We start from the raw sequence: 17,213 nt of genomic DNA on the forward strand, positions 1-17,213 counted from the left end.
TCATGATGATATTGTATCAGGTGATCCCATTTGATTCCCACATATATTAACGAATGCAGTTCAGTTAGTCATTGTTATATACCAAATACACAGTCTTTCTCCTTCGGGAAATTAGAGGGGCTCCCAGGATCGACCTCGATGACATCATTGCATGAGCTCGTCTTTTTCTAAACGGATCCGGACACCACTTGTATTAGGATCACGAGTAGCAGCGTGCCAGCAGAGAGGAAGCCTTTTTTATAAGTTGGAGGCTCTGGTTGCTTCGTCCTGCATGCTTAAATAGAGACTGAATGAGAGTGAGAGTAACGGTTACAGAATGTCCATTTGTCACTCTGCAGAAGCTTCTGGTATACTCCAAGACGTGCAAAAAACACAAAACCAGTTTGTAATTGCTGTTATTTTTTTATCCTACTGCACAAATAAAATCAAAGATCAAGATTCGAATTTAGTGCCATTTTTTTTTTTTACTTCTAATAGGCGACTTAACTTGATTTTTAAACGGAATTTACACCTTTGTAACTTTTTGTCATACTGTATATCATCAATCAGCGTCTATCAGTTTATTTAACAAAGTTGAAGTGTCTGTTCTTGCATCACATTGTCTTACAGCTGTAATCAGGATTATTTAGATAATTGCAGGTACAGTAGATATAGCTTTTTGTCACAAACTGTTAAAAAAAAAGAGAAGATCTGCTGAAGTTATGCTGGAGTTCAGTCAAGTCAAGAACTCAGCAATATCTCAAGCAATACAATTCAGTTCAGTTATAGTTGCAACTCTGCAACTAATGTTCTTTTGTTTTTGTTTGAAAATAGTTATGTATATTCGTTTAAATTTAAAGTTTAATATACTCTGGATATTTTTTTATTTTAACTTCAGTTTGAACTACAGTACTTGCATGTTACTGTTTTAGATGCATAAAACCGCTGCAGGATATTTGTTGTTATAGTTCTAACATTGACAAACTGACATAATTAATTAGGCAGCTACTACTGTCAGTATTACTAGTGCTACTACCACTACCATATCTGCTACTATTACTACTTCTACTACTAATACTATTACTACCACCATCACCCCTACTATTAGTATGACCACTGTTACTTTCACCACAATTACTGTTTGAAAGCAGCGATCTTTGTAGCTAAGCAATCCATTTTGAGATTTACAGACATGGCTGCAGTTCTGGCAGGTGAACCATGTAAGGTTTTTAAAGTCCTTGACCTCGATCTCCAATGGAGTTGATCTCGCTGTGCTCTGTGTGTCTCTGCACATCAGGTCACGAGTTGTTGTGAAACCTCAAGCTGGATGTTTTAAAGCTGCGTTTATGAAAGGCCTGCTATGGTTGGTCATACAGTATCTCTAATATTTTAGGCTTAAATGTGAGAGACTGTAGATTGTACAACTTGCCATCAGTTGTTGTGCTGAAGATAAATCACTACATTTAAGACACTTTTTTTTTATGCATATTTTCTTGCAAAAAATCTCAATTTCTTAAATGTTCTTGTACAGTATATTTCTATTTGTACAGTATATTTCTATTTTTATTTATATTTTTATGTACAGCATATTTCTATTTTTATTTTTATCCTAGTTCAATTTAATTTTTCTATCGTATTTCTTTTATTCATATTTATTTCTTATTATAAGCTTTAATTCTCTTTTTAAGGTCACTGGCGGTCGTATAAGCATTTTACTACATATCGTACTGTGTATGACTGTGTATGTGAGAAATAAAACTTGAATTTGAATTTGACCTGAAGGCATGCTTGAGCCACACTGAGATTCTGGCTAGATCCTGCATGCTAACTTTGAAGTCTGCAAAGAAATTTGGGTGGAAAAAAATCTTTCTTGAAATGCCCAGCAGAGAGATTCTTTTGTAGAATTTTTTGCAGATCTTTGATCACCCTTGCTCTTAAAGATAGTAACAATGCTTGAGTCTCTCATGTCCCTCGGTTAAGAAACTTCCTTCCAGCACAAGACGAGGAGTTGGTGTAGTGGATCCAACAGTGTTCTCTTTCTTAGTTAGGGTCTTGTCAAGTTTGTCCAAAACTGAAATTCTTTCAGTGGCATCAGGGGAAGCCTTGCAGACTTGGTTTCCCCTGGTATACAGGCTGTAGTAGTGTTCTACCTTATCTTTTCCATCTGTTTGGTTTTTAGCTGTTTTACCTTATTTGGTATTATTGGCTTTCTTTTTCTATATATTCCCAATATGAGTATCAAATTGGCTATTGTAACACAGATTCATCCAGAATATGTTTGTGCATCTTTTGGCTTCTTGTCTGAGCTCTGTGTAGGGTTTCTAGAGCTAGGATAATGGGGTTTTCTTGTCGTCAAGGGTGCTGGTTTTCTTATTGTCAAGGGACAAGGGTGGACCCTTTTAAACTTATCCTTATAAGGTAAGCATCAAACCAGTCTGCTTTTGCTCCTTCTTATTCTTCCAGGAAGCTGATTTTGCAAAGTACAAACGATACTTTTCAGGTGCTGCCAGAATCTATTGACGTCATGAAAGTCACAACTGCATTTTATATTTGCAGACACAATGTGGTTGAATTGTGCCAAGTTTTCAGACAGAGCAGATGTTGCTTTTTCACTATTTCACAGGCCCCTTAGATCTGAGCAACCTCTTGGCTTTAAGCTTGATCTTGGTGACTGCTACAACATTAAGATGGGACCTTCTGGTGATAGTCTGACCCAGTTGATGCAAGTCTTTGCATCTTGGGTGTGTTCCCAAGATGCAAACTCTGTGATGAAGCTTTGTGAAGTCTATGTAATGAAGACATTGTCAAGAGTGCTTCAGTAAATGTAGGCCATTTCTGTCTATTTTCCTTTCTAAGAAATGACCCAGTCAACCAGGTCATGCAACATTTTTTGCACCCAGTCTTGCAGTTAAATCTGCAATGAACCATCAAAGCTTCGTTACTTTTGTTTTGTGCAGATGCCTCCTCAAATATAAAGAGTAAATTTGATTAGAGTCAGTGAGCCAATAAGCATGCCGCATGTTTAACACTTAGTTAAACAGGGCTCATGTGTGTTTGTTGTGTTTTGAGAGACTTGACTACAGTGTACATCGTGTAAAAGGTGTAAAAATGTCTAATCAAAATTTGTGGAACATTTAAATGTGCATGGAACAAATTTAGAAGTAGAATGTTGTTCCGTGTTCGACTACAAGAAAAACAGACCATAATCATCTTCCTCTGGTCATTCAACTATGCATAACTTTTTGAAACTTTCTTATAATCTCTATACGCTGATCCATTCTTATGTCATACTACTAAGGATGTCACTGTGATTGGGATTTTAGCAAGTTACTTTTAGCAAACAAGCAAACGAACAAACAAAAAAAGGCCCACTTGTATGTGGTTCCAGTACTTGGTGTGGTAGTACTAGTACCAGCGACCACCGTGCAACTTTTAGATGTTTGAGTATGGCTTGAGCTTACAGCTAGTGAAAGCTAATGGAATTTAAAAGCTGAACTTAATCAGTGGCTTTTATACGCTTTGATTTAGTGAAATTGTTTTGGTAATTATCAACTTTTTGTGGTAAATGGGTTTATATCTTATGTTGTAAAACTGTACGAGAGATAGAAAGAATTATTCCACATTCAGATTAGGTGCTCCAACCGCAGACTTTCATAATAAACTTCACGATACGCAGTGCGCTGTAGTGTCTCTTGGAGCGTACTATAAGAGGTTTGGTCTACAGGGTTTGATGTGTAAAAACAAGAAACCACAAATGAAGTGTTTTTGCAGTGCGCACCAAACACTTACAGTTTATCATAGAAAGCTTCTCATACACATCAAATTTATTTATGTATTTTTTTATAACATCTCCCCTCGGGTGCTCCAACTTGTGAATAAAGAAGCTATGAAACTGCTGCACACTTCTGTTATCTTCCTATACACAGTGTAGAATTTAGCTTCCTCTAATTAGTATTTAGAGCTATTAAGAAGTTAAATTGGATTTAGCTAATTTTAATAGATATGGGTTAGTATCTAGTAGAGCATAATATTTAGTAGTTTAACACACATGGTTGGATTTAGGCATTTTTTTTTTAGATTTATTCATTTCCCTATGCAAGAGGTTTTAACACGTGTCGTAGTAGTGACAGCTCAAAATAGTCCACATCGACACTAAACAAGCACTTTGGTATATACTTTTACACTCCATATACGAGTCCTTTATGCAAATTACAAGTAAGGCATCCTTTTTTTGCTTGCACCATAGTTACAAATAAGCTCATGTGGCACATTCAGACCTGCACAGCGGTGACTTGAGAGACTGAACGGAAAGCGCTCATAAGACAAAGCATCCAACAGAAGCCTCTTACCAGAGGTGTTCATTGGAGTTGATGTCAAGGTTCTGTCTAGGACAATCTAGTAATTTCACCTTAACCTGGTCCAATCATGTCTTTACAGCCCCTTTTTTGTGCACAGGGGCATTATGATGCTGAAACAGGTTTGGTTATCTTCGTTGCAGTCAAGGGATATTGTTCTTGGACTTCGTAGCAGTACTTTGAAGAAGAACCACGTTGTCCAAAAACTTTTGGCCATAGCGTGTTTATCCTATCATCCTGAGCTGTACTTTTTTTAAAATAGACCTAGACTGACCTTGAAGTTTGTGACTTGGTTATTGATATGCTCGATGAAACGAGCTGATGGTAGAGATTAGGTTTCAGCTCCTGAAAGCAAAATGAAGGCCAGAAATGCTTTCAGTGCCAGACTGAATTTTATTGATTGCCAGTGTGATAAAAGATATGGCTTTTAATGGAATTATGGATCCCTGCAGCGGTGTGTTTTTGTTGCATCTTACAGCATCACTTATGTGAAATATACAGTATATTACTAAAACTTTGGTTTTGGTTAAATATTTTTCTGCACTTTTGTGCAAAACTAGACTTTATACTTTGAATTAAAGTGCAACAGGTTTTTCTATGCAAATATTTGTGTTAATGGGGCAGTGATGGCTCAAAGGGTTAGTGTAAGTCTGTGGGTTACTGATAGAAAGGTCAGGAGCTCAAGCCTCAACACCACCAAGTTGCCACTGTTGAGACCTTTAGCAAGCTCTTAACCCTATCTGCCCCAGCAGCGCTACATCCTGGCTGACTCTTAAAATTATAGTTTCATTATACTGCAAGGTACAAGTGACAATTAGCTGAATCTTAACCTTTTCTCGCTAATTTAGTTGTATCCAACTCCTCCGTGTCACTAGAGGGCTCCACATCAAGGCTACGACTACCACTCAGTCGGGTGGGCTGAAGACTATCAAGTGTTTCCTCCGAACTACGTTACACCAGCCAACCACATCTTTTTGATATGTTGGGGGTCGTGTAACACACTCGGAGAACTAATTTCAGCATCTTAGACCACTTGGACAGACAGAGAGAGAGATCATCAGATGGTTTATGTTCTGGATATTTATTTAAAAAAAAGAGCAAATCTCAAAAGCTAATTCTCAGTTGTTTTAATTCCAAGCTCGATTTAGTAACACAAAGCAGTGTTCATGCTGCCACCCTTCTGAGGAGACACAGGCTGTCCTTTGTGACCTCCATGACTCGACATTTCTTGCAGATTTACTCTCATCTCCCACACAAGGCTGCCTGTTCGTCTCTCCCACACACTTCATATGAAAGAAGTAATGTAGGTCACATCGTAATATTACCAAGCTTATTTCAGTCGTCTTTTTTTTTTCTCTTTTTTTTCGCCGAAACAAGTGCCAGGTTTAGGATGGTGTGCAGGTGCTGCCATGGCAACATAAAAGGGTACGATAGCATGTTGCTTGCTTGCAGACAGGCCTCCCATCAGGCATCTCTTTTATGTGTGTGAGGTTTGGAAAAGCGGAGAGGGAGGAGAAAGGGAGATACTTGAGCATTCAGGCTGGTGTGCGGTGTATCACATACAGCGTTATTTGTTGCTCCATTACGAATTAATTATAATGAGAGGCAGGCTGTAAATCTCACGGGCCTTTTTTGTTTAAAAGGGCGAAAGCAATGAGACTTCCTTACTGTAGCTGCTCAAGGACGAAGTGATCCTCTGGTTTGGCTTATTAAACAATTAATAATGTATGAAAGTCAGCTAAAAATAATTTTAAAGTGTTTCCCAGATTCTGTAAGTATCATGATGTTGAAAATGTCCAGAACTGATATTTGTTGCAATTTTAATCCTTTAAAAAATAAAAGTTTAATGATATAAGTAATGGCCACATTTAATTAAACATTAGGTTTAAGAGCTTAACATGTAACTTAAAATTAAAACAAAATTAAACAAAGAATTTAACAGAAGCAAAATTTATACTGAGCAGCATGTATCTGTGTTATTATTCACCATTATTTCTAAACAAACTTGGCAAATAATTAGCTCCTATCACGCTGAATAAAGACATGTAAATAGTTCAGAGTGGACCACCTGTAGGATTATAAAGAAACAGTAACGTTTTACAGCCTCCAACACCTCCAAGTCATAAAAAATAAACTTGGCTGTGAGCAAGCGAGCATGTGTGGCTTCTAACACGGGCAAGACAGAGCTTCTAACGCATGTGATTATCCACTAATTTGTGCAGTGTTTTGAGTTTGGAGAAAAAGGCAAATTTGTGGCTTTAATTGTGTGTAATTTTTGATAGTTATGCCATAAAAATGCATTTTTGTTGCACCACTTGAAAGCCTCTGTGCTTGCTACAGAAACATTTATATCTGAGGCTGAACAGCCGATCACCTGTCAAGGCCAATCAAACTGAAAAACAGGCGATTTTTGATTTTTGGATGGTTCATCTAACATGAAAATAGTTTTTAAAAAATGTACTTTGGAATCAGTGTGGCAATACGTGAATCGCCGCATAAAAGAATCACAAGTCATAACAGAATGGATTTTTTTCCTCCCATCTCTAATATACAGTATACACAAAGTTTTACATTAGCATCTATATCCATGTTCTCAGGGCTCCGTTGGGTAATGTTCACCCCCCCATATATCACTATATAAGGTAAAAAAAAATTCACTTTATATAGTGAAAAATATTTTGCTATTTCTTTAACAAGTTAACAAAGGCCTCTGCAGTCCCACAAAGTGTTAATGCTCTAGGTGAAATACCTCTCAGAAATACCTCTTTTTTTTTTTTTTTACCCCAATTCTCTGTCTCACTCATCTGAACACCTGCTTCAGTGTCTGTGAGGCACTGAACCTCCTGCTGAGGCACACTCCCAGAGAACAGCAGAACAACCCAGGGAAGGAATGATTTTATACACAAGTGTCATTTATGAGGGGAGTGGATGTTGCAATTTCCCAATAATAACCCTGTCCAACACCCCCAAATATCAGGGATAATGATGAATAAAGTATTGTGTTGTAAAATACAGTGGTTAATCAATCGGAATGTAGGTCCTACCGTCGCCGCGCTCGGCGGTACCGTTTGGCTTTGTGCGTTTGCTGGCTTTTACCGTTGAGTGGCGCTATATAACTACAGGCTGACGCCTCATGCCTTAGTTCATTCTCTGCTGGATTAATGAGACACAGAGTTTTAGAACTGCACGTAGTAGCGGATAAAATCAAGTAAAACATTGTAGTTAAACAAATTTATAATCACAGAACTAAAATGACGATACAAATGTAGAATTTTAATTAAATTAAATCTTATTAGGATCAAATTTAAACAAAATAAATGTTAACACAGTGAGCCTTTAAATTTTATCATGTGTAATTAGAAAAGACGCGTGTAGGGTTTTGTGTCGTCTTATATCTTGTGTTCTTTAAATTTATAGATTTATTAACTAAAATAAATGACCATAAAAATTATAACAGTGTTAGGACGTTCTACTGCGTCAGCTGATGTTGGTCATTCAGCCCCGCTTGTGTTTGTGCGTTATTATAAGAATTAAATGCAGTAGGCTGTTATGATCTGTAAACGGGTTCGACCCATGTTGCACGGGCGGCACCATAAAGCACGGACACGAGGCGAGGTCTTACGGGAAAAGGGTAATTTATTTAGGTAAAATGGGGAAGGAAAGTGTTGAAGGAGGGAGAAAGGAAAGAATGGGATAAAGGTTGTGCATGTGCAGCTCCGGGGGCTGTGCCACACTGGCATGCGGGCACACAGCTGACGATAAGTGTTGGTGCGAGTGGCAGAACTGAGCACGCGGAGGCAGCGCTCCTGCACGCTCCCTCGTGACGGCGCTTCTCCCGCTGTCGATGGCCGGCGCGAGTTCTCGCTGACGCAAAAACCTAACCACACTTTTCCTCTTTGGCAGCGGGGCTGCGAGGGCGGGCACGGTGCGGGAGTGAAGATGCCGCGGGAGCTCGCGCAGCTCTTTCTCGCGCTGTCCTCAGCGCGGAGATCAAAGGGCGGAATTCTAATGTCCTTGTTTAAAGTCCCCGGGGCGCGTCACATCTCCCCACTGACATGTTTTTTTTTATATTCTCAATTACATCACGTACTTCCCAGACCTCAGACAAACCTCCGCGCCTTGCTTTTATAATGCGGAGCAAGCCCGAGATCATATTAACGTTAATTATCGCCAGCCGGCACAAATAGGCGGCTTCCGTCCCTTTGCTGCCTATTCAGGGAGCCTACGGAGTGAGGGAGTAGTTATAGTAGATTTGGGCATACACCCATCACACGCGCACGCCGTGGCAGATCATCATAATTGTCCTAAACTTGTATTTCATAAGGTTTTCCGAGCGGTGGTACAGCGCAACGGGGGTCATTATTTACTATTAAACATTAAACGAATTTACAAAACTTAATGCGTGCGATTAAGCGCTGATTCTACGTAGTAAAGTAAAGAAGAGGATCCTGATGCTCAACATTCCGGAGACCAAACCCCATTTAAATTAAATTAACAAATATTGCATGTAAATAACAATAGCCCACGTTTAAAAAAGCATTTTTATTTAGATTATAAAAAAATAATCCTGCATCTATTTTAGGTGTTCCAGCTGCCACTGTTCTAGAATTTAAATTAAATCAAATCTTATTAGGATCAAATTTAAGCACAATAAATGTTAACACAGTGAGCCTTTTGATTTTATCACTTGTAATTAGAAAAAAAGCGTGTATGGATTTGTGTCATCTTATTTCTTGTGTTCTTTAAATTTATAGTAGATTTATTAACTGAAATAAATGACCATAAAATTAAAACAGTGTTAGGACGTTCTACTGCGTCAGCAGATGTCGGTCTTTCAGCCCCGCTTGTGTTTTTGCGTTATTATAAGAATGAAATGCAGTAGACTGTTATGATTTGTAACGGGTTCGACCCATGTTACTCAAACAACTCAGTTCAGGTGTAAGTAAATGGATATAAAGTAAATGTCTGTGCTGTTTGGGGGAGGGACGTGCTAATGATTTGGTCGGCTGTGTGTGTGTGTGTGTGTGTGTGTGTGAGAGAGAGAGAGAGAGGGGGTGTCGCGGTCGTTTTCAGTGAAACAAAGGCTCAGCTGAAAAATGTTAGGCACATCAGTCACTTAACCCCCAATAAAAGGTATTTGAGTGTTATGATAGTTGTAATATAACAGATGCGCACTGAATACTAAACCAGGCACGGAGATTAATGAACCAAGATAGCCCCCATACCCGTTTAAAAAATAAATAAATAAATAAATAAATACCAAATAATATTATAGTGTATAGACTGATTAAAAACAATGCAATTTATGCTATCATAAGGAAAATAACAAGTTCTTTGATTCCAATGATTAAAAAAGGTAACAATGTCAACTTTAGAATCTAGAATCCAGGAGATTAAAATTACACAAATTTAAATCACTGAAAGTCTCCAGAAGAGCCTCAGATTCAAGAGGTTTTTAAAGTGGGGAGAAGTGCATTTCAGTTCCTCTAAATGTATAGGTGAGAACAGCCGATTCACACCTGGGGAGGGTGAATCATTTGTATTTGAATGTTGTCTGGCATTGTAAAGCACTATAGTGACACTAAAAGAACAACCCAGGATTAATAGGAATTCTTATACTGCATAAACATTATTTAGCACAAAAAAAATCGGGAAAACTATGCGTGCGGTTGAGCGCTTTTTAGACTATAGAAAATTAAATCGGAGGGTTTTTATTTAGACTATTAAAAAAATAACCTGCGTCTATTTTTAGGCGTGCCAGCTGCCACTTTTTAGTTAGAAGTTTTCAATACAAATCTTATAATGCCCACATGACATGACGGAATAAGGCACGGCTGGTGATGATTGGGGTTTGTTGGGTTACAGTGGATTTTACTACGCGGTGTGAGTGCAATGGCCATCCATCTGCTCGCGCTGACTCTGCTCTCCGCAGATGGCCGGACCGGCCCCTCCCACCTCTCGCTCCTTTGAAGTCCGTAGGGCGCGTTCCATTTGCCCTGCTTGCATGCCGCACTTCCGCGTTGTTGCACGCGCGCTGCATACACAGCGCATAGTAAAATCCACTGTAGCCCAACAAACCCGAGTATTTTATAGCGCGGGGTGCAAGCCCAGGCAACGATAGCAACGATAGCTCACCAGTCATGTGTAATTCTGCGGTCCCGCTGCTTCGCATGTCTGAAGGGGAGGCCGCCTAACTAGTGAGCGAGGAGCGATATTGATTTGGGCGCACACCGTGACAGGCTGAAAAAACTGTCAGATTAATGTGCAAAAACTATATAATAAAACTATATAAGACTACATGCCTTTATAAGACTCAACTTTTATTTAAGCGCACTCACAATAACGAAAAAACGTTGTGATTTTGTAAGTGTTGTGATTTTGTAAGTGTTGTAAGCTGCGCTGTTCTGTATTGTTTTTGGTGAACTTGAGCGCGTCAGAAAATATCCGCAAACGTTTTTTTAAATGGTCAGAGTCAGTCTGCTTGCTGTTTTCCCGACGCGTTCATAATCATTAGTCTACTTCTGCCGGTGCGCTCTGGAAAACTCCATGCATGCGGCTGAGCGCTGATTAAAACTATGGAGTAAATTAAAGAGGAGAATCACGATGCCGAATCAAAGTCCTGAGCCCAAACCTCATTTAAATTAAATTTAACAAATATTATAAGTAAAAAAACAATAGCCCATGTTTAGAAACCGTTTATAAATTCTCTCCGACATGAGTTGGCCCGGTGTTATGCGCAGAGCGCCGGGAGATTTCCTGAAGCTCAGAAATCACTGGGCATGTTTTCTAAATAGCCGCTATCTTTAATAACTGATGGAGGTTTTGAGCTGTATACACACGCATTCCTGCCTAAACAACTCTTAAAACTACACCTGTAACACAATAAACAGTAATATTTCAAACATTCTGCAGGCTGATATTTGGAGAAAGGAAAGAATAATGAATAAACCAGTTGTTGGGTCAAAATAACCCAACCAGGTGTTCATTTGTAAACTACATCTCATATGAGCCAACATGAGCAACCCAACAATGTGTTTAAAGTACCTGAAATAATCCAGAACTTAAATAACAATAAACCGATACAGAGATACGCTGTATAACGGTCACTGTTGTATTTACGGCAACGAGCGAAAATGTCACTTTGCGCCACCTGGCGGCCATTTTACGAATTACTTTGAAATGCAACTGATTTATTTTGGCCGCTGACGTTTTTACGCGGCGGTGAGCGCGACGGTAATAACCATTCCAATTGATCAACTACTGTATAACGTGTCCGGCTTTCTTGATTAAATGTAATTGGTCAGCAAATAACAACATTCTTATTACTCCTGTGTGTCATACTTGGTTTCATCGATCCCATCATCTGCACGCAGCACTAACTGAGCAACAGCAAGCGCATACACAATGACAAGAGTAAGAGTAAAAGAACAACAGTTGAGATATGTAGAGCATGCTATTTTGGTATGTCTCTTTCTTTTTAAAATAATTATGTAACAGCGTATTTGTTTTTAAAAAAAAAAATCTTATTGCTGAATGGGGAAGCATGTCCTAGGACACGCCTACATGTGTGAAAATCTTAACCCCCACCCAGTGTGGAACCCGAAGTTACACACTTGTTATCTTGTATGATGTCACATTAGGGGGAAATCCGATTCCCTGGTTTAATCCCCACCCAATACAAAAGAGGCCAAAAATACAACAAGCATTTTTTTCATGTTTTTTTTTTTTTTCTGTTTGTACACGCACCCTGGAGTTCCATCTAAATGTATAAATATAATTAAAAAGTGAGTTTATATTTCAGGTTTCCTTTAAAGGGCTTCAATTTGAATGACAGGGAGTGTAGCCCACGGCTGTTTACAGCTTTCAGTAGCTTTCAGTAGCTTTCAATAACTTTCAGTATTAAGCAAAATAAAAAAATCTATAAAAAAAATAAAAAAGATTAAATTGAATTTAATTGAAATTAAGTTGAAAACAACTTAAAAAATATATAATTCATATAATATTTTAATATATTTTTTAATACATATAGCCTGATTTCTCCCGCAAGAATTGTATATGTGAATAAGTAAAGGCATCCAACCAAGCAGGGACTCAGATACAGTGTATTATTGTTCTGTAGCAGGCCTTGTGTTAATGATTAGCTCCACAACTGGGTGTAACAAAAAAAGCATGAAAATGAATTTGTTTAGCTCCAGGTCACTGATTAGGCTCATGGATACATGTGAACGCACCTGTTTCTTTCTGGGCAGCTGAAAGCAGCTGAAAACAAGAATAAGAGTTCATACAAGACTTTGGATTTCCCCTGGACTTATATGAGTAAGGTAGCTGTCAGCTGCATCATGAGACTCACAACAGCTGTAATCCAAACTAATGTGTGCTCTTTCGCCAAAAAAAAAAAGTAATAAAGTATAGACAATCTGCATGCTATTCTAGTGTGTGTGTGTGTGTGTGTGTGTGTGTGTGTGTGTTTAATGTAAATAATGATCAGTCATAATCTATAATGCTCCAAGCCAGGATACCGGAAAAAAAACTTTTTTCGTTGTGTGGCTGCATGTGATTTACCATTTTCTGTTTTGTTTTATTTATTTTATTATTTGTGGCTTTTGTGTGGCTTTTTTCCTCCCGCATTTATATAATATATAATTCATGCTATAGGTATTTCTTTAAATATAAATACTAATTTAAGTACAAATCTACAACTCCTTTGGTGTCATTTTTGGACATTTGTGTTTTTATATATTTTTCTTAATGTGCTTTTTTTAGTCTAAAAACTTAAAATTAAATATGATTTTAAGTTCAAATCAAACTGGGCCTTGTGATGAAATTGATTGAAGCTGATTAACATTAAGGAGGACTTTAAACACGGTACAGTGATTGAACAGTCCGTGAATGACGTAAATAAAGAGAGCTTTTGCTCTTATAACTGTGTTCTGTTTCTCTGTGCAATTGAAAGTCCCAATTTGACTTGAACCCCTCTTATATAAACCATTTACCTCTGCAGTCCCAAGCACGTACTTACTGAACATGACACTAATTGCATGTATCCACAGAGTTTTATATCCAAATTCTTATCTCACTCTTATACTGATTACAGTATGTTCTCCCATTTTCAGGATGAACTCTCAGACGTTAATCAGGGAGGCCTCAAATCGTCTACACCGATGCGAACGGCCCCCTCAGGTGCTGCCTCGGCATCTGTAGAAGTGCCCCAGACTGAGGAGTCGGAGGGACTGAACAACAACCTGAACTCCAGCAGCAGAAAGCCAGACAGCAGTAAGAACATAAAAGTACAGGAAGGTGTAGCAACAGAGATGCTTCTTCAAGGTGAATACTCGTTTTAAACTCATCGCTACACATCATTTCCTACAGCGTCAGTTAATTTTTGCATACATTTTTGAATAAATATTATCTCCAAGATATGGCCAGGTTCAGGTACATTACAGTACATCAGCTCAAGTAAATTACTGGACTATTTTTTATTTTTTATTACTAATTAATTATTTTGATTGTATGCTTACTTTTTGACACACATGTATTGGCATTATCAGTACATTTGCTGAAATTCTCTTATTGAAATGAATTTTTTAAAGTATATCCTAATATTTGTTTACAGTGTGCTCGTTAAATGAAATTTGAGTATGAAGTTAAACACACCAACACACATTTAATCAAAGGTCTCTAGTCACAGTCCTATGTTTTCTTGCATAATTGCATTAGTGAAGTTTCTTTTTTTATCTTTTTTTTTTCTTTAAGACAATTTATGTATATTAAAAATATAAATAAATCACTCAAATTGTCTTTTTTTCAGGGTTTTCTAAATTGTTTTGCTTATTTTTTTGATATACAGTATATATATCTATATATATATTTGGAAACAACTTCGACATTAAAGTATAATATTGGATGACATTATAATATCAAAACGATGAAAGGGTGAATTAATAGAGGATAAGCATTAGTAACGTTTATTATGTCAGTTGTTTGCAACTACAGTATATGGTTTGGAGTTGTAAAACAATTTGATAAAAAAGTGTTGAAAGAAACTTTGTGCATCTGAATAGATGTCATTGAGAACACTGAGAAATCAGAGGTGCAGGCGATTATCGAGTCGACCCCTGAACTTGACATGGACCTGAGTGGCTGCAAAGGCTCCAGGTACGCCCTTATTCATTTAATGTTGACACAGTATTTTTATCAGAGCTGTGATGTAATTACTGAAGAATAGCTGATAAGCAAGGATTTATAAAACTAATCTATCTCTCCTACGATACAGTATCATAAAGTCTGATCTAAGTAATATAAATAGGTGTTTAACAGAGACAGCTTTATCTGTTGAAGTTTTTATTTTCCGTTCTGCCTTCTTCCTCAGTACTCCGACTAAGGCGATGGAGAATGTTGTCTTCGACCGCAACACAGATTCCCTGTTTGAGGAGCTCTCGTCAGCTGGCACGGATCTCATCGGAGATGTTGACGAGGGAGCAGATCTGTTGGGTAACTATTCCTTGTCGGCAACCCTCCCGGCTTTTTTTGTTGGGATTCTGTTAGGACGAACTTATTTATATAGATATTAAATAGAGATACTTAATTTTAGATTTTCACAACAAAAAAAGGCATATCAAAAAATATGTGTACTGTATGTATTGTTTTTGTGCAGGTATGGGTCGCGAAGTAGAGCACCTTATCCAGGAGAACGCCCAGCTCCTAGAGACAAAGTAAGCTACTGTAATCCTTTATCAGAGCTGATTTTCTGCTTACTGATTGTCACACCATCCCGCCATGGTCTGTGTTGTGATTCTTGGTGTTGCAGCAGATGTCTAATGTTTCTACTGTTCTGTACTGCCATCTAGTGTATATTAATGGAATAACAAGAAAAAAACTAGAAGAAGCACTGACTTAAATCTTGAGATTTTGTGTGTGTGTGTTTTCGTGCTCCGAATGCAGAAACACTCTTAACGTAATGAGGAATGACCTAATCGGTCGTGTGGATCAGCTGACCTGTGACAAAGAGGTTCTACAGGGCGAGATGGAAGTCCTTAGGCTGGCAAAAAACAAACTGGAGGAGAAGAACAAGGAGTTGGAGGAAGAGCTTAAACGGTGAGACTGAAAGTGCGGCTTAAGTGAAATAAAAAGTATTTTCATACGCCGCACTGTATTTTGCTTTTACCTTGTAAGCATATGTGGGGGTGTTTACTTTTGTTCAGTGCTAGTCATGTGTGTTGTTTTTTGTTTCTATGTAAATTGGATTGAACGTGTTTAACCCAAACCTTAATAACGCAAAAACAAATAGAGCTATAAATGTATAGCACATACAGTTCATACTTACATCTAATGTGTTCTGTCAGTGGAAAGTTTAGATTTATTAAGCGATATGCCTTTATTAAAAAAACATTTAAACATTTAAATTAACAGCTTAACAAGGAGCTTATCAAGACTGTTTAATGTAACAGGGTTCGAGTGGAGTTAGAAGAGGCCAAACAGAAGACAAAAGAGGATGATGATGTAAGCATATTTCCTTTTATGACTGAACACACATATACATATTTAAAATTTAATATAAATTATATTAAAAGATCAGATTTCTGAGGTTTTAAACACTTTGGGATTTCTGGCGGCAGAGTGACGTTCCTACAGCCCAGCGCAAACGCTTCACACGAGTGGAGATGGCCCGAGTCCTTATGGAGAGGAACCAGTACAAGGAGAGGCTGATGGAGCTGCAGGAGGCGGTTAGGTGGACAGAGATGATCCGGTGAGCGCTGAGTTTGTGCTAATACAGAGCTGTTGAATTCTAGGGGTTCAAGTTCATGTCCTATGAAAGCTAACTATTTTTTGAACACCTTCCATGTTTATTCGTTTGGTTTTTTTTTGGGCCAAGTGTTGGCAGGGGAGATGGAAATCTAATCATTGGGAATTTCCATATGTGCTTGTTGAACATCACATTCGCCATTTAGTCCTCCACTCTTATGTAAATGCTTTCCAATGGATTTTGGAGCATGGCTGTGAGCCACAAGAGCATTAATGAGATCAGATGCTAATGTTGGGTCCGTAGGCCTGTCATGTGGTCAAAGTTCCAATTCATCCCAAAGGTTTAAATCGGGTTAAGTTCCGGGTTCTTCCAATCCAAACTTGGCATCTCAAATGTTAATGGGCTTTGTTCACTGGGGCATTGTCATCCTGGAATAAGTTTGGGTATCTATGTCCACCGAACAAATCATTTTAAGATAATATAATTTGGCATAATTTTAACATGACATGGCAGGGGCACAAGTCCAGATTGCATAGTTTGAAATGAGAAATCGTACGTTATAAGTTGGTCAGTGTTCTGTCCCATACTGTGTTCTGTTAGCAGTAAAATATACACAGTTGATTCCTGAACTCTTCCTCGTCAATACACAACGGTAAGACTTGCATATAAGCAGTTGTTGTCTGTTTTTTTTTTTTTTTTTTTTTTTTTTTTTAATCTGTCATCTACCAGATCTATGTTGCCTCACAGATTTATGCCGCTTGAATTTTAAAGGTTAATCCATCTGGGATTATTTTTAAAGAAGAACTCGTTCATCGTGCAAAACTGTTTCTCTGCAAAGGGGCAGTACTCCGATCTTATTCTTTTTACAGCAGCTGGCATCCGCTGCATTTACTGCCTCTCAGTACACCGCTGTGGCTTGGAAACACTGGTCATGTAGTGCTTAGCACTGTTGCATCAAACCTACAGGGTCAACTCCTGTTTTGGGTCTGTGTTCTCTCAGTGCTTGGTGGGTTTTCTCTGGGTACTCCAGTTTCCTCCCACAGTCCAAAGACGTGCAGTATAGGCTAATTAGCATGTTTCAGTGCGTTTGTGCTTGTGTGCCCTGCAATGCATTGCCACCTTGTCCACGGTGTACC

At 38.2% G+C, this 17,213-nt stretch overlaps 1 protein-coding gene across 2 annotated transcripts in view; it reads left to right on the top strand.

Moving 5' to 3' along the window:
• spag9b (sperm associated antigen 9b) overlaps positions 1-17,213 on the top strand; it is a 60,254-nt gene that overhangs the window by 30,709 nt on the left and 12,332 nt on the right. For both annotated transcript variants that reach the window (XM_053511139.1, XM_053511140.1), the window contains 7 exons: positions 13,448-13,658; positions 14,396-14,489; positions 14,704-14,825; positions 14,989-15,046; positions 15,276-15,428; positions 15,782-15,833; positions 15,950-16,080. In XM_053511139.1, coding sequence (XP_053367114.1) covers positions 13,448-13,658; positions 14,396-14,489; positions 14,704-14,825; positions 14,989-15,046; positions 15,276-15,428; positions 15,782-15,833; positions 15,950-16,080 — 821 coding nt within the window. The remainder of the gene's footprint in view (positions 1-13,447; positions 13,659-14,395; positions 14,490-14,703; positions 14,826-14,988; positions 15,047-15,275; positions 15,429-15,781; positions 15,834-15,949; positions 16,081-17,213) is intronic.

The sequence above is a fragment of the Clarias gariepinus genome, chromosome 14, assembly GCF_024256425.1.
Source record: "Clarias gariepinus isolate MV-2021 ecotype Netherlands chromosome 14, CGAR_prim_01v2, whole genome shotgun sequence".
Taxonomy (NCBI): domain Eukaryota; kingdom Metazoa; phylum Chordata; class Actinopteri; order Siluriformes; family Clariidae; genus Clarias; species Clarias gariepinus.